The 27,788-nt window shown below is 37.1% G+C and overlaps 3 protein-coding genes across 6 annotated transcripts in view; 1 reads left to right on the top strand and 2 right to left on the bottom strand.

Annotated features, from left to right (window-relative positions):
- Positions 1-189: 189 nt before the first annotated feature.
- On the top strand, positions 190-26,491 carry LOC127807092 (chaperone protein dnaJ 10). 2 transcript variants are annotated; one of them, XM_052344710.1, is made up of 10 exons: positions 190-480; positions 925-984; positions 1,185-1,267; positions 2,408-2,561; positions 4,146-4,275; positions 4,969-5,127; positions 5,218-5,396; positions 5,783-5,863; positions 5,996-6,136; positions 26,345-26,491. In XM_052344710.1, exons 1-10 carry the CDS (start codon positions 394-396, stop codon positions 26,423-26,425), a joined length of 1,155 nt encoding a protein of 384 aa, XP_052200670.1. In that variant the 5' UTR covers positions 190-393; the 3' UTR covers positions 26,426-26,491. The 2 variants fall into 2 exon arrangements, with proteins under 2 accessions (XP_052200670.1, XP_052200669.1); XM_052344709.1 differs by lacking the exon at positions 26,345-26,491 and adding an exon at positions 7,581-8,000.
- Positions 9,052-15,289, bottom strand: LOC127807093 (F-box protein SKP2B). 3 transcript variants are annotated; one of them, XM_052344713.1, is made up of 5 exons: positions 15,267-15,289; positions 13,048-13,316; positions 11,597-11,945; positions 11,364-11,505; positions 9,052-9,768 (listed from the first exon to the last, which is right to left on the bottom strand). In XM_052344713.1, the coding sequence occupies exons 2-5, from the start codon at positions 13,281-13,283 to the stop codon at positions 9,398-9,400; spliced, it is 1,098 nt and encodes a 365-aa protein (XP_052200673.1). In that variant the 5' UTR covers positions 13,284-13,316; positions 15,267-15,289; the 3' UTR covers positions 9,052-9,397. The 3 variants fall into 3 exon arrangements, with proteins under 3 accessions (XP_052200673.1, XP_052200671.1, XP_052200672.1); XM_052344711.1 differs by lacking the exon at positions 15,267-15,289 and adding an exon at positions 13,890-14,124; XM_052344712.1 differs by lacking the exon at positions 15,267-15,289 and adding an exon at positions 13,566-13,799.
- The window catches only part of LOC127807091 (2-oxoisovalerate dehydrogenase subunit alpha 2, mitochondrial-like), a 65,333-nt gene continuing 53,305 nt past the window's right edge, over positions 15,761-27,788 (bottom strand). Inside the window, exons 6-7 of the mRNA XM_052344707.1 lie at positions 16,131-16,316; positions 15,761-16,021 (exon numbers count right to left, since the gene is read on the bottom strand). Coding sequence (XP_052200667.1) covers positions 15,905-16,021; positions 16,131-16,316 — 303 coding nt within the window. The 3' untranslated portion in view covers positions 15,761-15,904. The remainder of the gene's footprint in view (positions 16,022-16,130; positions 16,317-27,788) is intronic.

Raw genomic sequence — 27,788 nt, 5'->3', positions numbered from 1 at the left:
ACAAATCTTAATCTTAAGGTTCGCCTATACTTATAATTATAATTATTTTTATTTTTATATATATGATAAAAAGTAAAAGATAATAGAAGTAAGTAATAATTATAAAAATAAAATATCACATTGGTGAATATATAAAAATGATGATGACGATAAAGACCACAAAGGTGACAGTTAGAATAGTGTGTTTCTCCCGCGAAAAGCTTTCACAAAACATATGTTTATTGGCAACTGAGAACTGTAAAGGCAACTGAGTCTCGTGGGTGTGGCTCTTAACAATGCCATGCCCACCATTTCTTCATACAAACCCACCTTTTCCCCCCTTCTTCTTCTTCTCCATCATCATTCTCTGGACCATCATCTTCTTGCGACTCCGGCGAGTTCTAGGATCGAAATATGGTCAAGGAAACAGAGTACTACGATGTTCTTGGTGTCGATCCCTCTGCTTCAGAGGAGGAAATCCGCAAGGCTTACTATCTTAAGGTTGTTTCTGATTCAATGGTGTTTGCGTCGACAGTTCTTTTCATGAGGGTTTCTTGTTTTTTCCATGTTCAAGATTACCCCTCAATGGCTGACGATTTAATTTGCATTTGACCGAACCTGGACCAATTAGAATGAGGAATTCTATTGGTGATCTTTGCTTTCTGCTGGGATCTAGATTTGTTGGATTAGTTTGTTGAGTGGGTTGTTAATGATGGCACATGTTCTGTTTGTTGAAATTCTGGACTGTGAAATCTACTGTATTGTACTTGGGTTTTTTAGGATCTGGGTCTGCAAATCAAGAATTTGAGTCGAGTAGATCCTTTTAGTCTCTTTTTGTTTATGGAGGTCTATGATTATCGACAATCGAATTTGTTGTTACGTTGACATGTTTCAACTTGTGCTTAAGAATGTTAAGCCATCTTTGTTTTGTTATTATTGATACAGGCCAGGCAAGTCCATCCTGATAAAAACCCAAATGATCCCCAAGCTGCGGAAAGATTTCAGGCAAGTCCCCTTTTTTTCATGAGAAATTTTGTTTATAAATTTGGGGAAGAATGAACCTATCTTTTTTCTTCGCATTTTGCTAATTTTTTTCTCTCGTGGTAATTCCGGTTAAAAGGGGAGGGTTCTTAATTCAGTCCACTCTGTCAGCTGTACCTTTTTATGAAGGTTTGTCACAATTAACCAGTTCTCAGTGTTAGTAGGTATTGGGTGAAGCCTATCAGGTCTTGAGTGATCCATTGCAAAGGGATGCATATGATCGAAATGGAAAGTATTGCATTTCTAGGTAAACCTTGCTTTTTTAGTTACATGGTTACATATTTTCACATCCACCTCTATGCATATTTAAGGGTTTGTTGATTTTTTTTAGTATGCAGAATTATGATGAGCAACGAAGTCATGCAAGTTTTTGGTTCTCTTCTTGCCTGGAATTCTCTCTATCTTAGCTTCATTGTCACATTTTACGCAGTCCAGACATAATCAATGATAGTGCTGCGAAAAGAAACCAATTCCAATTATATCAAGTACAAGCAGAAAACTGAAATAATTCATGATTTTGGGCAAAGCTCTTCAACCTTTTCCAGGAGCAGGCATTTTTTTATATGGATCTTACTTTTACAACTAATAGGGATCTCAATTTAAGTTTTCAATTAATTATTCATGGATAAAATTTACACAAGCAAGATGGAAGAATATGAGGTTTTATTTATGCCGGCGTCCAAATATGTTTCTCATCTCAAGCGCCACACCTGTTAGATAAAGGAAGAAGAGAAACATCTAGGAAAAAAACAAAGGAAGAATAGAAACAAGAAAACAACTTGCAAATATCCATCTTCACAGGATTTAAGTCAAAGCGTCTTATTCAATTGGAAACTTTATCTTTTCATGTTCAATTGCCACAGTGAGAAGTTCTGAGAATTTACTAAAAGAAAATATGATGATTTAAAATTTAGTGGTTCTTTATGAGGGGCAGAACTAACTGGAAGACAACAAAAAGTAAAGCTCATTTGTCCAACTTAAAGATGAACAGCTTATAATTTTTAGTAACTTATTTGATTGTAAACTTTTATGTGGTGAACTTTTTATTTTTACATCTACTTGCCTCAGTATTTTTTACTTTCCTGCATTTACAACGCATCGTGGAATAGTGAGGTGTGTTGAATCAAAGCCTTTCGGGTCAATAGAGTGGTATGCAAACATTAGACGGTGAGAGAAGAAAAAGGCAATCTCACAATTAAGGCATGCATATAGTCTGCAAAAATTGTTCAACAACATGAACTATATGTACATACTTACATATTGTCATTCCAAGTTCAAAATTGTCACCTTTTGGCATCTTTAATCATTGACATATAAATGTGTTGCTCCATATTTCTAATGACTCATGACTTGTTTCTTGTTCATGGTCAATTTGATTTCTTTTCAGGGATACCATGCTTGACCCTACTGCTGTCTTTGCTTTACTTTTTGGAAGCGAACTCTTTGAGGACTACATTGGACATCTAGCCGTGGCATCAATGGCTTCCTCTGAATTAGCTGGTGAAAGTGACAATCCTGAAAAACTAAATGACAGATTGAAGGCTAGTATTTCCAAATTCATCGCATTCTGAAATGTATTCTCTTTTTCTTGTTTAAATTTTCTATGTGCTATTTGGAAGTAGGTCGTTGTTTTTGCTATTCCTTCAGAGTGTGATTCTTGCGTTTCACTATCTTCTCCTTATCATTGTGCAGAACCTTAGTTTTACCCGCTGATTTGAGAATTAAAACCCATCTACATTATGCATTTCATTTCTGTTTATTCAGAAGTGAATAATCAGGAAAATAACTTGGAAAATGTCGTTTTTGCAAAGAAATTACCCATAAAAGTGCGCATCCTTAAAAAGGTTGGGATCCCTGTTGCATGGCCTTTATTTGTCACCTCACTTTCTTTCCATGGAAGACCGATTAGTCTAACATATTCAAGTATATAGAATGATAATGGCCCCCGCAGTGTACTGTATTAGTGCAATCACGAAAGGTCCTAAACTTGATGCATACCCAGTGGTATGCACAAATCCACTGAACGGTGTAACCTTTATCTGGTATGCTAATTGTCAAGACTTTCATAGTAGAATTCAATCTTTCATGAGCTCAATTTTGAGAACTTCAGATTAAAAATTTGATAGAACTTCACAATGGAATGCTTGTGAATGTGAAGGGTAGTGTTATAAGAAAATAAACCAGCTTAAGCAAATTTTAAATCCAACTACTGAGAAGCCAAGCCTGTACCTAACCAACACTTGCACTGCAGATCTTTGAATTTGCATCTGGGCATTGCTTAGGTGATAAGCGCTTTCCAGATATAAGGAATGCTTCGTTGATTTAGTCTTCCATTTTTCCTCATATTTTATCATATGCCATGTATATAATATGATAATTGTGCAGTCTTACCGGGAAATTAAAAAAAGAGAGAATCGTCAGTGCATTGAATTGATAATATTTTGCAAAAGTTCCTATCAGTGTGTTATATTCTTGGGTAAGTTACACTGACACCCCCTAAGGTTAGGCCTAATTAAAGGGACCATTCCTCGATTTTGAGAAGGGACCTTCCTTGCCATTAAATATCAAGTTTAAATGACCATTTTACCCCTGCAATTCTCTCTCTCTCTACCATTTCAGCAAAATCAAAACATAGTGATAGCTGGGTTCCTGAGGAAATAGAGAAAGAGAGGGAGGGGGAGAGAGATTGGGTTCTTTGGAAATTGAAGGACCCAAATGCCTGGGTTCTTCAAGCTGGGTCATTCAAATGTTCGAAGAGAGAGGGAAGGGGGGGGTGTATTTTTGGCTTTCTGAAAATTTTAACTGTCATTTAATGATAAAGGTACTTACTTATACAAGTTTTAAATTTCAAGGAAAATCCCTATAATTTCCTAAAATCGAGGAGTGGTCTCTTGAATTAGGCCTTAACTCAAAGAATGTTAATGTAATTTATCCTATGTCCTTCTGAAGATCAAGTGAGAAAATAAAAGGCAATATATTGATGACTTCTATTTATTAAATACCTATTTACGAATTGGTTGAAAATATCATACTCTTCATGACATCATAATGATCTTATACAATTTTAATAGAATTATTTCATCTAATCTTTCTCTATTAATGTGTCATCCAACTATATGATGAAGGGTGTCCAAAGAGAACGAGAGGAAAAACTCGCCAGAAAACTTAGAGATTTCCTTCAGCAGTACGTCCGAGGTGACAAAGTAGGATTTGTACGTTATGCTGAATCTCAGGTGGAAAGACTTTCACGTGCAGGTTATCTAAGAATTCATGTTTCTATTTTTTTTTCTTAACCTTTTGTCAACATAAATTTGTGCGACCTTTCACTACTATGTTTATATTTTGGATAATGTTGCTCTACTTGTCCATAGAATTTGCACTTTCCTGCTTTTGCTAAACATCATATTGCACTTAACGAAGAAATAATAGAAGAGGTATTCCCTGAAATATTTTTCTGTAGTCTCATGATTAGCCCAAATGATTGGAGACTAAGAATCCATGTGACCGACCCCACTTAGTAGGATTAAGGCCTCCTGTTGTTGTATTCTCGTGAATTGGCTATAGGATTCATAATTTCAATTCTTTGAGTCAAATTATATTTCTCTGCGTTGTGTCAGTACTGATAATTAAAGCATGTTAATGGGTTTTTCATACTAATGAATTCCAGAATGTCAGTCCTATTATACAACTACGGAACAGGAAAATCTTCTCCTTTTAGTCCATGGAACTATTAGTAGATGCCATTAATATAAGTGATTCAGCTTGTATAAACCTTCAAGCTATTTTTCTCCTGGATGGATACAGTATTGCCCTACTTCGTTTGTCCAACATTAATGTACTTACTAATGCTCTACGTGGAATAATAACCAGGCATAAATTCAACTATTAAGTGTGTGGATTGACAATGTTAAAAGATTTCTAATGCATAACCCTAAATTGCAATAACAGCTTTTGGGGTCGACATGTTGCACACTATTGGCTATATATATACAAGACAAGCGGCACAGGAGCTTGGAAAGAAAGCCAAATATCTTGGAGTCCCATTTTTGGCTGAGTGGGTACGCAATAAGGGACACTTCTGGAAGTCCCAGATTACCGCAGCAAAGGGTAAGGAGCAATATCATAAGTGTGATTTATGGATATTAACTCAATCTGATTCTTTTATTATTATTATTATTATTATTATTATTATTGCAGGAGCTTATCAGTTATTGCAACTTCAAGAAGACACCCGTCGCCAGTTTAAAATGGATGGCAGTGGCCCTGAAAATGACCTCGAGTCTCACTTAAAATCAAACAAAGACACATTGATGAACTCGTTATGGAAATTGAATGTTGTGGACATCGAAGTAACTCTTCTACATGTGTGCCAAATGGTGAGCGTTTTCTCATTCTCTTTTATGGGTAAACTTTTGTTCTCGATGATATGATTTTGCAATTTCTACAACGCCAACTGTAAGTTTGTTCACTTGTGAATAGAAGACCGTGAATATGAGTTATAAAAACAGTCAAGTTACAAAGCAAGGGTAAGACTACACAAAAATAACCCTCTCCCAACCCTCATAAAGTGGAGAGACTCGTGTTTTAAGAAAACTTTTTGTAGTTTTGCAATTCTATTCAGTTGACATGTAATTTGTATATCAGTTTAGGTCTAGGATCGATAGATTGCATATTTGTCAGATGCCAAAAAACAATCATGGTTTATAATCTCTTGTTTCATTTACATTAAAGCCTAAGCTCAGTATTGTTGATCTGTTTGTAGGTACTGCAAGAAACTAACATCAAGAAAGAAGAACTCAAGGCTCGAGCCATGGCTCTGAAACTACTTGGAAAAATATTTCAGGTGAAGTAATAATCAGTTAATCACAACAAGAGATTTGGCAAGTAGTATTTTTATACAAACATGCTAGGCCTTTCCTTCTTTTGGTAATTAGTGTAGTGATGTAGTGATTATTCTGTAATCGTCTTATATCAGAATGAAAAGTATAGACAAAGCACAGGAACATCAAAGAAGAAGATTGCTTCTAACATAAACGATGATGAAAGCAGTTCTGATAGCAGTGATGAAGAGGATTCGCCAAGAACCCTTACTTATCGAGCTCCTTTGGTTACACAGGTAAACTCTGGTGATTCACCAAACACAACATATCACAAGCTCTTTACATCTAAGGTACTTGCATTGTCAAGTTTTGTAGGTTAATTGCATGGTGTCTTAGTAAGATTCGTTCAATCTGTAACATTTATATGATGATCATGGTGCAGTAGATAAAAAGATTGTTTGGCTAGACGCACAATGGACCTTTTACACGCAAAAAGGGACATCATATTGCATGAGGATCCCTGGTGCATTTGCTCCCCCTTTACAAGGACCAAGAGAATATATAACCTTACCCCTACCTTGTTAGAACAACTCGAATTTGTATTGTATGATCCAACAACCTATTGTTGGTTATCTACTACCTAACACAACTCATATCATTTATCTAGATTTGGAACTAGTCATAAATAGTAATTAAAAATTGAAATTTACTCGTTTTATTAAAAACTAGAAGGATGACCTATGCTACGCAATATACACATGTAAAGGTAATCAAAAAATTTAAATAAAAATTCAATAGGTAGCGCTTGACAATTACAATTTACTTTTTAATTTTTTTAAATAAAATTTCCAATAAAATGAGCTAAAATTATTTGATAAATTAGTTATTATTTAAAAGTTATGAGCTAAAATCTTGTTAACGTAGTTAGTTTTTTATTTTCTAAATAAGATACATAAAAGATATTTTAATAAAGTATTAAAATACTTTATTGACAAGAGTTTATAATACCAAAATATGATGTTTGCATATATAATAATATAGATATGAATAAATAGTGTTCTAATGGCTACACAAGGAGATGATCCAGTTCATTATGTGGGAGCAGATGAGTTGTGGTTTTGCTATGTGGATGGCTAGTTTGAATAAGCATATATTGACAAGTACAATATGTCTTATTAGGTTTTGTCTTTGTCTTCATATTTATTGAATGGTCAAAAGTTTGACCATGGCAAGTTACTAGAAGAAAATAGAGTCTAGTCAGCATGAGAGTTAAAAGTTACTTCTTTTAAGAACAGACAGTTAATTGATGTCAATCTCCAGTGGAGATGAATAGCAACACTCTTACTTCACAAGGCCTTAAGTCCCTGAGGTTTAGTTCAGAGAAACACAGAGAAAACATATGTTTCCCCCTCCTCTCTGAATTACTTCGCAAGGCCATAAGGCATGATTAGTAGTCTGCAAGAAAATTTTCTTGCACTAGATCTGATATTGTCCTGAGATTAGCCCTTTGGCATGATCCTGAGCACTCCTAAACTAAAACCAGACAAGTAAAGGACCCCTCTCTTGATCAATATTTTGGGGTGAATTTTGTTCTTTCTGCCTTTGTTTCCTTCCCCAATTTCATCATTAACTTCTCTTTGTTGATGATCGATCAAGGTGGTGGAATAAAATGTTTCTAGCTTCCTGCTTTTACAACTCCCCTGTGCTCAATGTGCTCTTTTACATTATAACTCTGGTCAGGGCATTGGAAGACTGTTCAGATGTCTCTGTAATCCAGCCCTTGATGTGGATGATGAAGAGATTGTATACAAAAGCAAATGAGTCACAAGAAAAAGAGTCCTGGCAAGCGGCTTGTTCAATACTACAATGCAATCCAGATCGCAAGTAACCGGGGTAACACAAAAATGGTTGGCACTTAGTTCCATTAAAATTGTCTTCAGAGAACAAGAAAGGCGCAAGCTACAAGTTTGTACTAAATGTTTTGTCTGTTGCTTGAGGAACCTGCCAGTTACCACTATATATTTCAAGGAGATTAAGATTGGTGAGTGCATTTGGTGTATAACTCAACCAGACCAGAAAATCCACCAGAAAATCCATCATTTCTTGAACCAGCAAAAGAATGGAATTAACCAAAGCTCCAATAAATTACTAATGCCTACAGCTTCGTTTTCAGTCCAAGTTCCAACTATTTCTAAGGCCATTACCAGTCCTTGAAGACTTGAAATGTTCAGCCTAAGTCATTGGCAGTATTGGCCAGTGATTCACGCTAGCTTTTCATTAGGATGAGTTTTGATAAATTATTTCAAGCAACGAGCTGAAATTAACCAAACCTAACTCAGAAGATGATCCAATTCCCAGAGACTCCATATTCCGCCTGTTTTGGTACAACTAAATATCTCATTTATCTAATGCTTAACTGGTAAGTGATGACTTGTTGAGATCAACCAAAAAAGAGGCTTCCCTTTAAGAACGTCAGGCCATGAAATTTGTATATATAGCCCTTCACCCTCCACTGCAAGTGGAATATAACACAACAACAATAATAAGAAGCTTTAATTACACTAAATGGGGCCGGCTCAGGACTCTAACTCACCAATCATCCACTTCAGCATGAATGAAGCAAAATATAGCTTTACTAACACAATCTGATAAAATTCCAACAAGATAGAGAGAAAAATAAAGCAAAGCATAAATTGTATGTAACATTTTATGCTTACTCAAAGTAAAGCACAATGGAAAGGACTTAGTATAAGGTAAAGCACACATTGTATGCTTACTCAAAGAGAGAGTTCATAACCAGTACACAAGGCTCCTACTTATATGCAGCCTTACACTGCTGCAGGCTTCTTTTTTTCCAACTCCTTTTGGAGAGAACTGTTTCTCACAGGCTCTTTTTTTTTTTTTTTTTTTCTTTTCTTGTTGTTTGGGTTAAAGTGCAAGGCTAGGAGGAAACAAGATCATAGCATAGCTTGTAAAGGAATACACTCATCATGAGCGGAATGTTTACAGACAAGTGCAATGTGCTAGGAGGAAAAAGGATCATAGCATTACGTTTTTTATTTATGTTTTCTTTTTACTTTTTTTCACTTTTGTATGTAACAATTTTTGAAACCAATGAACATATCGTTTTCTTGCTTTTTAAAGCACATTGTTGAGACTAGTTTATGTGAACAGCCCCTGTGCTCCTTGTGTTGATCTATGAAAAGAGATATAAATGGCAATTGTTAAATGTGTGCTCCGATAAATTGAAACAGACACAAAAGACACGTGGTGGGAAGTCTATGCCTTTAGCCCAAACTGTAAGAAGTAACACAACATAAAGTGCTTCACATGCCAAAAGGTGTAACATTGAGCTATATATCATGAGCAGTACTATTTTCCTTTTAATGTATAAACCAATGTCTGAAAACAGCCTAAAAAGCCAAGGCCTGGGAAGACAACAAACTTGATAGCATTCTGAGTCAAAAACAACACTATCAACATTACCTGTATACAGGGTAGGGGGGTAGTGTTTGACCTTTTACTTGAGCAATAAACTTTAGTTGTAGATACTCTACTCAGTGAGCAGGACGAGGAAATACACCGGGTGCGCGGTGTGCTTGGACAGCACAGGCACAATGCACTGATGTCAAGCTCAAACATCCACTTATTATGAGGGAATGTCTTCCTGAGCAAGTGTGAAGTGCAGGAAATGAGTCGCATAATGCCTGAACAGCTGGAGGAGTAAGGGCCGTGCACTGGCTGATGTTGAGATTCATTAGGCCTTCCTCCTCGTACCTGTTCTTCGCAGATTCCCACATTTCATGCTTGTTCCTCACTCGACTTTGTGCCAGAGAATACATAGCTTTGTCTGTGATATTTCGGCAGTAGTAGAGATCAAGGGATCTGAGATGAAGGCAGTTGTTTGCCAAAGCTATAACACTGTCATCTGCAATGAAGATCCAAGGAAGTCAACCATCTAAATTCACTTAAGTAAAAATTGAAATTGATATCTCAAATTATTTTCAAGTATGGGAATAATGAACAGGCAAAAACAAGAAAAAAAAAAAAAGAAGCTTAAATCGTTTGTTAAGACATGGTGCTGTGTCCTAATGAACTTAATTGGGGTAGCATTAGTTGCATCAAGAGCTAGACAAGCAAATGCACTATTAGCACCTATAATGTAGCAACCAGGCTATGAATGATGGCAAAATCAAGCAGGATAGCTTTTTAATTCCAAAAAGCCCCAAACTAAACTATAGCAGGCACCTAAGCCAGGCTTGACCAACCCCAATTCATGTTTGAGCTTCAGATAGAATTAGGCTAGGCTGTACTTATGGCTGTCTGCTTCACATTGTTAATCTATAAGGAATCAAGTAGCAAAGGAGAAGATAAATTCACACTAGTCAATAAGAACTGTGAGATACATGAAGGATTATAGAATCAGACATCATGAAAACCAGTAAATTTCTCTAAACAGAGGTCAATAACGTAGATTAGCGTTCCAATATCAATGAAAGTCCACAAGGATATGCAACTAAATTCCTTGATAACATAGATTAGGCTGTACTTATGGCTGTCTGCTTCACAAGGACTGTTCAACCTCAAGCTTGGTTTGCACCCTAGTGGGCCTTGCTTGCCTCTATAACTGCGCCCCCCCCCCCCCCCCCCCCCCCCCCCCCAACCCAAAACCACCCACCACCACCCAAAAAAAAAAAAACTTTGTTTGTGCATATAACTGCGTCAAGTCAGCTGATGTTTTCTCATTATTCCCTCTTAATGTCATACCATGCATCCTACTCAAATGCCAAAAAAAGATATCCTATTTGCAATTGTGCAAAATGATCGTTAAAATCTATTTCATGCCATCCCAGAAAGGTATCGGCTATCCTTTTCAATGCTTAATTATAAATTGTCTTTGTGATGCTCCAGTTGCAATGATCTTGTATTTAGTTCCAGCTACAAAACCTCAAAACTTTGAACATATGGCACTGCAAAAAGTGCTTGTGTGCTTTACAGCGATACATTTGTTAGACCTGGGGCATTAAGTTTCTAATGTCTAAAGGCAAGTGCATAAAAATAAAAAATATGACAATGAAACATGAATTCCATCAGATAACATGGAAGTTGACCAAAAACTGGCTAGAGCTTTTCCACTTCTAGTATTGAAATGAGGAGGTACGCTACTTCAAACATTCTGCCAATGTTTTCATTTGATCATTTGTCAGTAGTTCCATTAGAGAACAGTGAAGTTTACAAAAGCTCACCAGAGCTTTCCCACTTTAGTATTGACATGAGTATGCTATTTTACATGCAACAATCTGCAGAGCCTTTTATTTGTTCGTCTTTCTGTTGTAATTAATTATTTTGCACTGTCTAGGCATACATGTAGGGCAAATAATCTAGGATATTAAATATCAATGCAAATTATAGAACCAACAAATTTTACAATAAAATGTTTTGAGAGTAACACCAGGCAAACAAAAAAAACAATGTACACTATTATCAGAGGCACCAGTTAATTGGAATGAAAATATAGGATACCTGTTATAAGAATACAACCACACAAATCAAGAGCTCTTAGATCAGGGCATCCATATGCTAAACTCAGTACCCCTGGATCACCCACATTCTCACACCATCCCAGATTCAAAGACTGCAATTGACGGCAGTTATATCCAATAGCCTACATGGGACAGTTTAATGAAGGCAGAAAATTGAGATTTGTCACATTCCAGGAATCAAATTAGAAATAACATGCTCTAACTCTATCTCACCTTCAAAGCCTTGTCAGATGCAGCTTTCCCGCATCCACAAAGATTTAGATATTTTAACTTTCTGCAAAAATTGACTAAATAGGCAAGAGCTACATCACTGAAAGCAGAACACCCACTTATGTTGAGTTTTGTAAGATTCGGACAACCGTGAGCCAATGCATAGAGGGAGCAATCACTAAGCTTGAAGCTTTTGCTAAGGTCTAACTCGTGCAGATCATGGCAGCAATTTGCAATTGCCTCAACGGCCTTGTCTTGGAGCTGTGGTGTATCCTGACGCAGAATTAGCATCTGCAGTTTTGTGAATTTAGGAGCAAGAGATAGAACCAAGTTGTTCATGTTCTTCTTGCACCTGCAGACAAATCTTAACTTGTCAGTGACATGGTACAAAGCCTCATTTAGCACACATGCAGAGGACACTGAAACCTAAATTACAGTAACAAGTAAGCTGATCGTTATCGTGGAAAGTTGACATCAGACAAACACAGTGACAATGGAATCTTCAAGAAAAAATAAGTATACAACAAAAACACATAATAAAGGTATATTTTATATATAAAGATGAAAGCAATAACATTTTCAACTTTGTACAAGATAAATACCCTCATATTTTGTTATATCAGAACGCTACACAAATATTTTCCATATTCGCACATAAAAAAGAACTGTAAACAAAAACCCCAATTTTTAATTTGAGAAACTTCATCCATAATACTTTTTGTTGAGACAGCGCACTTCGTGTTCAAAAGGTAAGAGACGGATTTAGACCATACAAAGATTGTCTTTTTTTGAGAAAACAAACGAATCCGTCAGAACTCATATCTTATGCCTTCTTCAAGTTCTGACAACCAATTTATCTCCAATGCTCCAAGCCCTGAGTCTAAATACCAATCTGTGTCGTATATTGCTCACTCTCTAATGTTGCAGACAGTGGAAACATATAAATAGATAGTTTCATCCAGTCCAAGGTGATGCTAATCAGCAATATACACGTCCCACTTGCAGACATTCTAACAAAGAAGAATCTTGAAGAAATAATAGTGTCAGCAAACACTTCGAGTCCTATGAATAAAAAAAGAACTGAAGTTAACAGTCCTTCAAGTTTCTTCATCATTAAAAAGAAATTTTGAGTATCATGCTACACGACCATTCTTATTCATACACACACACACACACACAAAAGATTGATCCTAAATGCTGCTAACGAGGACAATAACCAGTGACATATGGCAGGACAGAAAAGAACACAGTTTACCATTAAAACCCCCAAAAAAGAGGCTGCTCCTGCTGATTTAAGAGACTCGGAACAAACCCGTAAATCAAGGAATAAAGCACTAGCAAAAATTTAATAAAGCAACAAACACGTGAAAACATGATCTGAAACTGATTAGAAGCAAGCTACTGTACGGACTTTACATTCAACAAATACAAAGAGGGCAAGAAAGATGATATACCAACAGAGAGAGAGCTGGGTGAGCCCCCAACAAATGGCATCTCTCCACCCACGGCACACCCCCGAAGCAACGATCACCGTGCGGTCATCTACAAGTGAAAGAATCCGCAACAAGAGCTCCGCCGGAGCGTTCTTCCACTCGGTGATCACTCCGCCGCCGCGGTAGCCGCCCGCCATCAGTTTCTCAAAGCACAGTTCCAGGTCGTGAGTCATCCTCAACTCCTCTCGGCCAACCATGTTAATCCCTCCTGGAGGCTCTCTACCTCGTCCCTGTCGCCACCAAAGTTAGGGAGAGAGATAACGGATAAGAACTAGCAGTTTCCCGAGGCCTCGAAATTAGGTAAATGGTAAAACGACAGCAGAAGAAACCAAAAGGCCATCCATCTGTCAATAACATACGAATTCCCCAAAGCTACACGGCACAGTCATCACTCAAAACCCTAAAAAAATCCATATAAAAGAACATTTGCACGTATACACACTTATATAAATACACACAAATCGAGAGAGTGACCGTACCAAACTACCAATCCTCCAGAATCACACACGACTTAAATCAACAACACCAAACCCCAAGAAAGGCCGCTTATATATATATATATATATATCTATAAACCCGCGCGCGTATTTAGCTGTGGTATGGCAATTTGAACGTAGAGTTCAGTGCATATCATGATTCATCACCAGTGCAAAATCGAAAACAAACAGTTCGTAGACAGAGAGGCCCGGGAAAATTTAGATTTTGCCGCGAAAGGGAAGGAATTTTGCATCAAATACAAATTCATGCGGCTATATAGATATATATTTATATATATATATATAGAGAGAGAGAGAGAGAGAGACCTTTGAATCAATCAGTGGGACGTGATTCGTAACAGAGAGATGGAATGGAATCGGTAGACTAGAGAGAGAGGGAGAGATTCTGAACCCGGGGGGGTGGGGGGAATCTGCTTTTTGATGTCACGAGCGGCGAAGAAAGAGAAGAGACAAAAGGGGTTGACGCAACGGAGAAGATTAGCATTGCTTGTACGGCAGAACGGCGTGGGAGCTGCGGTTTCTGTTTGCCACGTTATCTATTCTACACTACAGACTACAGTATCCACAAACCTCCTCACGTTTAAATCTTACTTATGAAGATAAAAAAATTAAAATAAAATTGTCAAATACTGCCTGCCAAATGGGTATTTATTTAACTCAAATATTTTAATTGTTTGGGAAGAATTAAATTGGGTGATGGGATGTGAGGTGAGGGATATGAATTGATTGAAATAAACCCACTGAATTCCGAACGCCAATCCCCTTATAATAATGCCTAGTAGTAGTAGCTTATCAATTTTAGTAAGAAAGATAAATTAGAGGAGGAGTTATCAAATGGCATGGCTTGTGGTTGATTGATTGTTATGGTTTGAATTGAGTGGGGGTGGGGGGGGGGGGGGTTGTGTGCGTCTCAAATCACCCCCATCAATCTTTTCTTGTCAAATCCTCGCATATTCTATCCTGTCCCTGTCCATAAGACAGAATCCAGAAACCCCCCCCCCCCCCCCCCCCCCCCCCCTCTCTCGCTCTCTCTCAACGTCCAATTTTACCTCCATTATTTAGATAAAGGTTATCTAATAACAGACTTTATCTTTACAACTCTAATTTTTTAAGGAAATAGTTTTTACAAATATAAGAGGGCCCAAAGTTATTTTTAATGATATTAAGTGCTTTCCAAATTCTTTAGCAATTTATCATCTATGCAAGACATCGCGAAAAAATTATCAGTTTGAAGATGGATTTTTTTAGAGTATTCAGACAATTATAAAATTCATAAAATACGCTTTAACATAAACTTTGAAAAATATAGAAATCACATACAAAATAAAAGAATATAAAAATATATTAATAAATATCAGAACTTTGATATTATTTATATGAACTAGGACCAAATCTCAATCAAGTCAAAAGACAAAAATCAAAAATCAAACTAAATTGAAAAAAAAAGGGCTTATGAGCCTAACCCGTGACCTAGAAAATTTCATCTTTTTCCACCTGTAAGGAGATTATTTTCATAAGTAAAACTTTTTAACATTCCAATCATAAAAGAATGAATGACCCTACCGTTACCTAGAAATCATATTTTTCAAAATTTATACATAATTCATTAAAGGTCAATTATTAAATAAGCTCAGGATTTACATCAAATCTCACAACTGTTGCAATCAAAAGTATCAATCATACCTGAGATATTAAACTAATAATGGCTGGTAAAGAATTATGCCCATCTCCAATGACAGGAGAATCCAATTCACTGTACTCTAGTTTGAACTGCAAGACATAATTAAATCAGGAATACCTAGAAAGGATTCAGAATAATCCTTGTTCTTGATTACCCTTGCTACTACACTACACCCTTCTCTTGTGGGCGCCCCCAATCAGATTGATGATACCTGCGTGCTAAATGGAAACAGTTAACTCAAAACATTAAAAACCAGAAAACCATTTTAGTTGACCCCTTAGAAAAAGGTGTCCCCACTTTGCTAAGGTTTGAAAAACACCATGTTTGTACGTAACCTTTTTCTTACCTTTTTGCAAAGAGGTTTCTAGAATTTAAATTCATAACTTTCTGGTTACAAAGGAATAATCTTACTATTATTATATGTTTCATAGTCTTTTCTTTTTCAATTAAAAAAGAAAAAAATAAAAATAAAAACTCTAAGGCCCCACCTAGTGGCCTTACTCAGCTTCTCACAATGGTGAATGATTTTAGTATTTTGATCTTTGTAGTTCAGATATCAAGTACCCACTTGCCTAAATAGCTTATCTAGTCAAATAGGAACATCAGAAGGATAGTCCTGTGGATGTCTCTTGATGGTTTCTCAAAGCAACATCTCTTGCTCTTGAAGGTTTGATGGCAGATGGTCATAGACATCAGTGAACAGGTCCGCGAGTGGAGCTTTTTCTGTTCTCTCTGCAACTTGGATTGCATGAAACACCTGAAGCAAAATCGTGTAAGATAAGAACAGAACTTGAAGTGAAAACAAGCCAAAAGAAGAGGTGTATAAGAACTGTAGAGTCGAAATACTTTCTTGAGTTAACTATCACCTCTTCCTTCACTTTGCTCTGAAGCTCTGCTTCATCTTTCCTGCTCCACCACCCATTGCGTTCCATCCATTTTCTAAACCGGCTTAAAGGGTTCTGCACCTCTCTCCAGTATTCAATTTCATCAACCGGTCTATACTTGGAGGAATCATCAGATGTAGAGTGGTGTCCTACTCGATATGTCATGGCCTGACAGTGTCGATCTATATTGCACAAAGAATTATAGAACTTATAAGTTCATGGTATAGCAATGAAACATATATAATGGTTCAAGACACCTCAGATATATTAGTCTTACGGTCTAGATTCAAACTGGAGAGAGCAAAATTTCATGTTTCTATTTGAGTTATAGTCTTGAAGATTGTCCGGCGGCAATTATGTATCCCTCAGCACCACATAGGCAAACCATGATTAGGCATAAAAACTGTAATGTGGATCACAAGCCATTTGTATACCCCTAACTATGAGGAACTACATGAACAGTAAAAAAGTGGTATTAAGAGGTCAATGAGGCCTGGCAAGTACTGCCATACGAAGTACTGTTGCACATTGATTGATACGGGCCTTTTCAGTAGTTGCCATTTCACACGGCTCAGTCTGTACCTACGTGAGACTGGGCCTGGCTAACCCAACCCATGGTTGGGCCGTGGCAAGCTGGGTTGATTCTATGGGTCACAAGCCAGTTTTAGAAAACTGTGACAGGAACTTCATCAACTGTAAAAGATATGATATAAGAGTTCGATGAGGCCTAGCAAGAGCTACCTCAAGAAATCCGGTTGTACCTCAATTAATATGGGTCTTTGTTCACTAATTGCCATTTCACGTGCTGCACGAACTGCGCCATAAACAGCCAGAGCATCATTTCCATCCACCTTAAGGCTTCGGATTCCATAAGCTCGACCCATGACAGCAACACCATCACCTAACAATTTGAGAACAAAAGCAGAAGGAATGAAACTTAATTGAGTTCAATAATCTAGAAAAGCAAATTAATAAGTACTGAGGATATTGGTAACATTGGCATCCGTTTCCAGTCTGATTTATCAAGTGCTAGTTTATAAATGGCTGTATGAAGCAAGGTGCCTGGTAGTTTAGACCTGCAGGCAGATTTGCTTAGACTTGCATATGAAGATTAAAAATACATTGCTAAAAGGTTCTCTCGGCGAATGGTTTATCTTCCATGTAAACTGGAAAGGAACTGAATGAAATTTAGATATGGATACAGATGTGACCCAGTCTCCAAAATGAATGGATGGTTGCAAAATATGGAAGCAATCTGTTTACGGAAAGTACTTCGAAATTGCTGCGATGAAGGTGTACTGATTGCCCACCCGTTGTTGCGGCATATAAAGATCAAAGGAGCATCCACAACTGCTTCGAAGTTTAAACCAGCATGGAAGTCCCCCTGACATTTGGCTAGAAATTAGGGGGGGGGGAAAGACACGAAAATTCTTGGTTTAAGGAGAAAAGATAAGGAAGGGAAACTGGGTATCGCTTCGTTAGATTTCTGGAGAATCCTTCTTTGTTTTTAAAGCTGCAATTGTTTTAGCTAGGGAAACCGAGAAAGGTACTCCGGAAACTCTTACAACCAGTAGCAGGCAGGAACATTATCTCACTGGTGCCACCATCTCCAAAGTAAGTGACGGCACATGCAGTTTTCTTATCCATTTTAAGAGAATACGCAACACCCACAGCCTGAGGAATTTGTGTACTAACAATCACGGAAAGCAACAAAGACCCTCGTTATTCATCATTGACTGATTATGTACAATTGAAAAAAGATATGGAATTGCCAATATGCATATTATCACAGAAGCTAGATCCACATCTTACGCAATGGTTGCTGACACAGTAAAGTAGTTGTATTTGCTAGAGCCATAATGGACTGGCATCTGTCGTCCTTTTCCGTAATCAGCCTTGTTCCCAAAGCACTGGTTGGCAAAATCTTGCAGAGTGAAACCACGCGATAGTAGAATTCCGGGCTCCCGGTACTGCATAACGAAGAAGGTGTCTGTTCGTCATATTCTTCATTACATGATCATAGATGTAAGCTAATAGGACAGATTCAAACGGATAAAAACTGAAATTTTGGGGCCTGAGTTCACGGGTTTTCAAAGAGACATGTGAAATAGCTTGAACAAAGATATTTATTGAAATAGCAATTCTACTGATTTTCCTCATCTGCGACCTTCAAATAACTAAAAAACATTATTCTCGGACAATAGTTCAAATGAGATGGCTGGGATGATTGAAGCTCTAGTAATTAAAAATGCCCTAGCTAGCTAGTAGTAGCAGCAGAGAAATATGTGCTCTATGCTGCAGATACAAGAATACTCTGATTGTCATTTGGATCCGTTGTGTATTTCCATCACAGGTAAAAGTATGAAGCACTATAGAAGCTCTGCTCTTTTCCCTGGTTCCAAATACACACGCACATGAATCATTCAGTCTCTGAGAAGGACTCTATAAAATCTACATAAGGTAGATAAATTGATGTTCTGTTTCTCCATATTTAGTTGGTGGTTTGCAGTTCAAATATAGGGCTGGTACGAAGAAAGTTTAGGAATGTATATATATATGTGATATGTAAAAGAAAATTGCACTGTAAAAATAATTTGCTGGTCATAAGATAAAACCTATTAATGGATTGAACCAGTTAAAATGAGTAGCAAGACCAAGAAGGAAATTGGAAAGAATGGTTAGAGAATGCAGAAATAGATACTTATTTGGCTTTAATTATTGAGACAGTAACATGATATGAAGGAAAAAATGACATTAATCTTAAAGTAAGTCATTGTATTGCTCATGTTTCGACAATCTTAAAGTTGGCCATTACATTGCACGTGTTTTGACCATAAAGCATCATATCTGAGGTACTACATGGCACAACTTAAGCTGCCTAAGCACGTACCTGTGGCAAGACAACATCTTCTGTGGTAAGTGCAGTTGTTGATGCAATGTTGATAGCCTCTTCTCCAGTTGTGGTAGCATAAAATGAAATTCTTCCTTGCCTCTGTGCTTCATAAAAAACCATGTCCATTAATTGAAGGGTGACCATATCTCTGTACATCTTCACTGCAATGTCCTTGGCCACCTAAAAAATATGATTGCCAAAATATTCATGGAAGTTACTTGCCATGGAATATAATCAAAACCTAAAGAATACTTGAGCTGTGAGATTCAAGCCTCTAGCATAAAAGGAAAAAAGGAAAAGAATTAATCTGCTTTCAAGCCTTCATAATGATAAGGAATTGATATGGCATATATAACTGTAAAGAACTGAATAATTCTTTTCTTGATTGATATGTACACGTACATGTCCTCTTATAGAGAAGAGAAATACAACATAAGGAGACTACAATACATAAAAAAGGAAAGATTACATATATACAATCTTAGGAAAGTTTCCTAAGTTTGAATTAGGAAAGTATCCTATTCTAGATTTAGAAACTTCTAAAAACATACTTTCTGACCAGCATCCAGATAATGACTTCTTCTTTATTTTGATAATCCTTCGGAAACCAACACTCCCCCTCAAACTGGTGAATGAACATCTATCATTCTTAACTTGCTTATTAAGTCTTCAAATCTCCTAGAGGCCAACCCCTTGGTTAAAACATCAGCCACTTGTTCTTCAAATGGGACATAGGGAATGTGAATTAGACCCGCATCCTATTTCTCCTTTATAAAGTGTCGATCTATTTCTATATGCTTTGTCATATCATATTGAACAGGATTATGAGCAATACTAATGGCTAACTGATTATCACGAAACAACTTGATTGGACCTTGAATATGGATTTTCAAATCCTCTAGGACAATGCTTAGCCATAGTAATTCACATAGACCCAAAACCCTAAATTCTGTCTCTGCACTAGACCTGGCCACAATACTTTGCTTCTTACTCCTCCAGCACACAAGATTCCCACCTAAGAACACACAATACCCGATTGTAGACCTCCTATCAGTGAGGGACCTTGCATAATTTGCATATGGTGTAGCCTTTAACATCCAATTCAGCACCTGTTCTAAACAAAATACCCTTGTTTGGTGTTGCTTTTAGATAACTCAATATCTTTCTTACTACCTACATATGTTTTTTGATTGGGTTGTGCATGAACTAGCTTATTAGGCTGACAGCAAAAGTAATGTCAGGTCTAGTATGTGAGAGATAAATCAGCCAGCTAAACAATCTCTTGTACCTTCCCTTATCCACTGGTTAACAGCTAGGGCTTTCCCTAAATTTGACATTAGGTTCTACTAGTATGCTGGCTCTTTTTTCTCAACCTTGTTTCAGTTAACAAATCCAAGATATACTTGCGTTAGGATAGAAAAAATCATGCATTAGAGTAAGTTACCTCTATTCCCAAAAAGTATTTGAGAGCACCAAGGTCTTTAATCTCAAATTCCTAGGCCAAATTTTCCTTGAGGACCTTCTATTCTTCACCATCATTCCTAGTAACAATTATGTCATCCACAACCACTAGCAAGGCAATCACATTCTCTTCACTTAAGTGCTTGATAAAGAGGGTATGATCACCTTTGTTTTGGTAATATCCCATAGATCTCATGGCCTTAGAAAATCTGCCAAACCATGCTTGTGAGGACTACTTAAGGCCATAGAGGGCCTTCTTAAGCCTGCATACTTTCCCTGAATCTTCTTTCTGGAATCCTGGAGGTAATTCCATGAATACTTCCTCCTCTAAATCTCCATGTAGGAAGTTATTCTTCACATCTAGCTGCTGTAACTGCCATCCAAAATAGGCTTCTAGTGATAGGAGTATTCTCACGGTTTCCATCTTTGCCACAGGAGCAAAGGTCTCAAGATAATCTACTCCATAGGATTAAATATAGCCCTTAGCCACCAACCTAGCTTTATACCTTTCCAAGGTTCCATCTGCATTATATTTCAGATTAAAAATCCACCTATAGCCTATTAGATTGACTCCCTTTGGTCTAGGTATCAGCTCCCATGTTTGATTCTTATTTAATGCTCTCATCTCCTCCAACATAGCTTGCTTCCTGTTAAAGGTTTGCCTTGAGTAGAGCCTAGGATTCAGGTGGAAGCAGTTCATTAGATAGGCGATTTTATTCAACTGTAATTTTGTTATTAGTTGAGGGGTAAAATGATAATGCCAATATCCCAGTCGTTTATGTTGAGATGTTCTCCCACTTATTCTATAAATAAGAGGCAAGGGGTTAGGCGCTTAACACAATTCAATTTACTATGAGTGCATTCTATGCGAATAAGAGAGAAAAGGCTAGAGATTGTGATAGTCCTTTATAATCTTAGGTGTAAGACAAGATTGTAGTAAGGTTGTGTATGTACTGATCATTCTAAATAAAGAAGACTACTCTCGGTGGGAGGTTTAAAGGTTGGACGTAGGGTCATTTCAAGAACGATCTGAACCAGGATAAATACTGGTGTTATTGTGTGATTTGCCTTTATGATCTTATCTCTTTTCAATTCTAATATTGATATTGGTATTTCCTGATCTACTTCTTATGGGCTGGGCTCAACCCAACAAGCCGGCCCAATCACCTAAAAGCCCAGTAGGCCCCAAGCCAAGTTCTTCGGAGCAAGCTCGCACATCGCTAAAACCCGAGTTCAGATCACGGGACCAAACATGCTCTAAACGAGCTCCCAGCGATACCTCTAGCGAGCTCCCAACGATACCTCTAGCGAGCTCCCGATGACACTAAAGGTGATGGCGAGCTTCTAGCGACAATTCCAACTCGCTAGCCTAACTGATCAGCTCGCATGACAAGAAGGTCACAGGATAACCGAAGAACGATTGTGGACTAAGGGTTATTTCGATTGGGCCATCCAGGCCCAGCCTGGCCTCAGCCTCTCAGCCCCTTCTCTTGGCCCATCGTGGTCCCATCCTGGCCCTGTACCCACCTGCAACAACATCATTGCAGCAATTTCTGGATTTCCATGTGCCTACCTCAAATCCCATCCCCATTAATGACAGATCTCATCCTCATTAATGGCAGATCCCATCCCCATTAATGAGGGTCCCGTCGACACCATGCTACCGTCTGGGCGCCTCCGTCGGCGCCAGATATATTCTTGGGTAAGTTCCTACCAGTGTGTTATATTCTTGGGTAAGTTACACTGACACCCCCTAAGGTTAGGCCTAATTAAAGGGACCATTCCTTGATTTTGAGAAGGGACCATCCTTGCCATTAAATATCAAGTTTAAACGACCATTTTACCCCTGCAATTCTCTCTCTCTCTCTACCATTTCAGCAAAATCAAAACATAGTGATTGCTGGGTGCCTGAGGAAATAGAGAAAGAGAGGGAAGGGAGAGAGCTTGGGTTCTTTGAAAATTGAAGCACCCAAATGCCTAGGTTCTTCTAATTGGTTCTTTGAAGAACCCAAGTTGGGTTATTCAAATGTTCGAAGAGAGAGAGAGAGAGAAAGGGGGGGTTGAAATGGGGAGGGTATTTTTGGCATTTTAAAAAATTTAACTGTCATTTAATGGTAAAGGTACTTACTGATACAAGTTTTAAATTTCAAGGGAAATCCTTATAATTTCCTAAAATCGAGGAGTGATCTCTTGAATTAGGCCTTAACTCAAAGAATATTAATGTAATTTATCCTATGTTCTTCTGAAGGTCAAGTGAGAAAATAAAAGGCAATATATTGACGACTTCTATTTATTAAATACCTATTTACGAACTGCTTGAAAATATCATACTCTTCATGGACATCATAATGATCTTATACAATTTTAATAGAATTGTTTCATCTAATCTTTCTCTGTTAATGTGTCATCCAACTATATGATGAAGGGTGTCCAAAGAGAACAAGAGGAAAAACTCACCAGAAAACTTAGAGATTTCCTTCAGCAATACGTCCGAGGTGACAAAGTAGGATTTGTACGTTATGTTGAATCTCAGGTGGAAAGACTTTCACGTGCAGGTTATCTAAGAATTCACGTTTCTATTTTTTTTCTCAACCTTTTGTCAACGTAAATTTGTGCCACCTTTCACAACTATGTTTATATTTTGGATAATGTTGATCTACTCGTCCATAGAATTTGCACTTTCCTGCTTTTGCTAAACATCATATTGCACTGAACAAAGAAATAATAGAAGAGGTATTCCCTGAAATATTTTTCTGTAGTCTCATGATTAGCCCAAATGATTGGAGACTAAGAATCCACGTGACCGACCTCTCTTAGTAGGATTAAGGCCTCCTGTTGCTGTATTCTCGTGAATTGGCTATAGGATTCATAATTTCAGTTCTTTGAGTCAAATTATATTTATCCGCATTGTGTCACTGATAATTAAAGCATGTTAATGGGTTTTTCGTACTAATGATATGTCAGTCCTATTATACAACTACGGAACAGGAAAATCTTCTCCTTTTAGTCCATGGAACCATTAGTAGATGCCATTAATATAAGTGATTCAACTTGTATAAACCTTCAAGCTATTTTTCTCCTGGATGGATACAGTATTGCCCTACTTCGTTTGTCCAACATTAATGTACTTACTAATGCTCTACGTGGAATAATAACCAGGCATAAATTCAACTATCAAGTGTGTGGATTGACAATGTTAAAAGATTTCTAATGCATAACCCTAAATTGCAATAACAGCTTTTGGGGTCGACATGTTGCACACTATTGGCTATATATATACAAGACAAGCAGCACAGGAGCTTGGAAAGAAGGCCAAATATCTTGGAGTCCCATTTTTGGCTGAGTGGGTGCGCAATAAGGGACACTTCTGGAAGTCCCAGATTACCGCAGCAAAGGGTAAGGAGCAATATCAAAAGTGTGATTTATGGATATTAACTCAATCTGATTCTTTTAGTATTATCATTATTGCAGGAGCTTATCAGTTATTGCAACTTCAAGAAGACACCCGTCAGTTTAAAATGGATGGTAGTGGCCCTGAAAATGACCTCGAGTCTCACTTGAAATCAAACAAAGACACATTAATGAACTCATTATGGAAATTGAATGTTGTGGACATCGAAGTAACTCTTCTACATGTGTGCCAAATGGTGAGCATTTTCTCTCTCTTTTATGGGTAAACTTTTGTACTCGATGATATGATTTTGCAATTTCTACAAGGCCAACCGTAAGTTTGTTCACTTGTGAATGGAAGACCGTGAGTATGAGTTATAAAAACAGTCTCGTTACAAAGAAAGGGTAAGACTACACAAAAATAACCCTCTTCCAACCCTCATAAAGTGAAGAGACTAATGTTTTAAGAAAACTTTTTGTAGTTTTGCAATTCTATTCCATTTGACATGTCATTTGTATGTCAGTTTAGGTCTAGGATCGCTAGATTGCATATTTGTCATATGCCAAAAAACAATCATGGTTTTATAATCTCTTGTTTCATTTACATTAAAGCCTAAGCTCAGCATTGTTGATCTGTTTGCAGGTACTGCAAGAAACTAACATCAAAAAAGAAGAACTCAAGGCTCAAGCCATGGTTCTGAAACTACTTGGAAAAATATTTCAGGTGAAGTAATAATCAGTTAATCACAACAAGAGATTTGGAAGTAGTATTGTTATACAAACATGCTAGGTCTTTCCTTCTTTTGGTAATTAGTGTAGTGATGTAGTGATTATTTTGTAATCGTCTTATATCAGAATGAAAAGTATAGACAAAGCAGTGGAACGTCAAAGAAGAAGATTACTTCTGACATAAACGATGATGAAAGCAGTTCTGATAGCAGTGATGAAGAGGATTCGCCAGGATCCCTTACTTATCGAGCTCATTTGGTTACACAGGTAAACTCTGGTGATTCACCAAACACAACATATCACAAGCTCTTTACATCTAAGGTACTTGCATTGTCAAGTTTTGTAGGTTAATTGCATGGCGTCTTAGTAAGATTCGTTCAATCTGTAACATTTATATGATGATCATGGTGCAGTAGACAAAAAGATTATTTGGCTAGACGCATAATGGACCTTTTACACGCAAAAAGGGGCATCATATTGCATGAGGATGCCTAGTGCATTTGCTCCTCCTTAAAAATGACCAAAAGAATATCGTTCATGTATATAACCTTACTCCTACTTTGTTAGAATAACTCGAATTTGTATTGTATGATCCAACAACCTTTTGTTAGTTATCTACTACCTAACAAAACTCGTCTCATTTATCTAGATTTGGAACTAATTAACAATTGAAGTTTACCCTTATTTTATTAAAAACTAGAGGAATGACCTATACTACGCAATATACACATGTAAAAGGAAATAAAAAAATTTAAATAAAAATTCAATAGGTAGCACTTGACCATTACAATTTACTTTTTAATTTTTTTAAATAAAATTGCCAAAAAAATGAGCCTTCATGTAGTAGTTGTAAAATTATTTGATAAATTAGTTATTATTTAAAAGTTATGAGCTAAAATCTTGTTAACATAGTTAATTTTTTATTTTCTAAATAAGATACATAAAAGATATTTTAAGAAAATACTTTATTGACAAGAGTTTATAATACCAAAATGTGATGTTTGCATATATAATAATATAGATATGAATAAATAGTAATCTAATGGCTACACAAGGAGATGATCCAGTTCATTATGTGGGAGCAGATGAGTTGTGGTTTTGCTATGTTGGATGGCTAGTTTGAATAAGCATATATTGACAAGTACAATATGTCTTATTAGGTTTTGTCTTTGTCTTCATATTTATTGAATGGTCAAAAGTTTGACCATGGCAAGTTGCTAGAAGAAAATTGAGTCTAGTCAGCATGAGAGTTAAAAGTTACTTCTTTTAAGAACAGACAGTTAATTGATGTCCATCTCCAATAGAGATATGAATAGCAATACTCTTACTTCACAAGGCCATAAGTCCCTGAGGTTCAGTTCAGAGAAACACAGAGAAAACATATGTTTCCCCCTCCTCTCTGAATTACTTCGCAAGGCCATAAGGCATGATTGGTAGTCTGCAAGAAAATTTTCTTGCACTAGATCTGATATTGTCCTGAGATTAGCTCTTTGGCATGATCCTGAGCACTCCTAAACTAAAACTAGACCAGTAAAGGACCCCTCTCTTGATCAATATTTTGGGGTGAATTTTGTTCTTTCTGCCTTTGTTTCCTTCCCCAATTTCATGATTAACTTCTCTTTGTTGATGATCGATCAAGGTGGTGGAATAAAATGTTTCTAGCTTCCTGCTTTTACAACTCCCCTGTGCTCAATGTGCTCTTTTACATTATAACTCTGGTCAGGGCATTGGAAGACTGTTCAGATGTCTCTGTAATCCAGCCCTTGATGTGGATGATGAAGAGATTGTATACAAAAGCAAATGAGTCACAAGAAAAAGAGTCCTAACAAGCGGCTAGTTCAATACTACAACGCAATCCAGATCGCGAGTAACCGGGGTAACACAAAAATGGTTGGCACTTAGTTCCATCAAAATTGTCTTCAGAGAACAACAAAAGCGCAAGCTACAAGTTTGTACTAAATGTTTTGTCTGTTGCTTGAGGAACCTGCCAGTTACCACTATATATTTCAAGGAGATTAAGATTGGAGAGTGCATTTGGTGTATAACTCAACCAGACCAGAAAATCCATCATTTCTTGAACTAGCAAAAGAATGGAATTAACCAAAGCTCCAATAAATTACTAATGCCTACAGCTTCGTTTTCAGTCCAAGTTCCAACTATTTCTAAGGCCATTACCAGTCCTTGAAGACTTGAAATGTTCAGCCTAAGTCATTGGCAGTATTGACCAGTGATTCACGCTAGCTTTTCATTAGGATGAGTTTTGATAAATTATTTCAAGCAACGAGCTGAAATTAACCAAACCTAACTCAGAAGATTATCCAACTCCCAGAGACTCCATATTCCGCCTGTTTTGGTACAACTAAATTTCTCATTTATCTAATGCTTAACTGGTAAGTGATGACTTGTTGAGATCAACCAAAAGAGAGGCTTCCCTTTAAGAACGCAAGGCCATGAAATTTGTATATATAGCCCTTCACCCTCCACTGCAAATGGAATATAACACAACAACAATAATAAGAAGCTTTAATTACACTAAATGGGGCCGGCTCAGGACTCTAACTCACCAATCATCCACTTCAGCATGAATGAAGCAAAATATAGCTTTACTAACACAATCTGATAAAATTCCAACAAGATAGAGAGAAAAATAAAGCAAAGCATACATTGTATGTAACATTTTATGCTTGCTCAAAGTAAAGCACAATGGAAAGGATTTAGTATAAGGTAAAGCACGCATTGTATGCTTACTCAAAGAGAGAGTTCATAACCAGTACACAAGACTCCTACTTATATGCAGCCTTACACTGCTGCAGGCTTCTTTTTTTCCAACTCCTTTTGGAGAGAACTGTTTCTCACAGGCTCTTTTTTTTTTTTTTTTCTTTTCTTGTTGCTTGGGTTAAAGTGCAAGGCTAGGAGGAAACGAAGATCATAGCATAGCTTGTAAAGGAATACACTCATCATGAGCGGAATGTTTACACACAAGTGCAAAGTGCTATAGGAGGAAAAAGGATCATAGCATTACATTTTTTATTTATGTTTTCTTTTTACATTTTTTTCACTTTTGTATGTAACAATTTTTGAAACCAATGAACATATCGTTTTCTAGCTTTTAAAGCACATTGTTGGGACTAGTTTATGCGAACGGCCCCTCTGCTCCTTGTGTTGAC

Source organism: Diospyros lotus, chromosome 8 (assembly GCF_014633365.1).
Source record: "Diospyros lotus cultivar Yz01 chromosome 8, ASM1463336v1, whole genome shotgun sequence".
In the NCBI taxonomy this organism is placed as follows: Eukaryota; Viridiplantae; Streptophyta; class Magnoliopsida; order Ericales; family Ebenaceae; genus Diospyros; species Diospyros lotus.
This window is presented reverse-complemented; position numbering and strand designations above follow the sequence as displayed.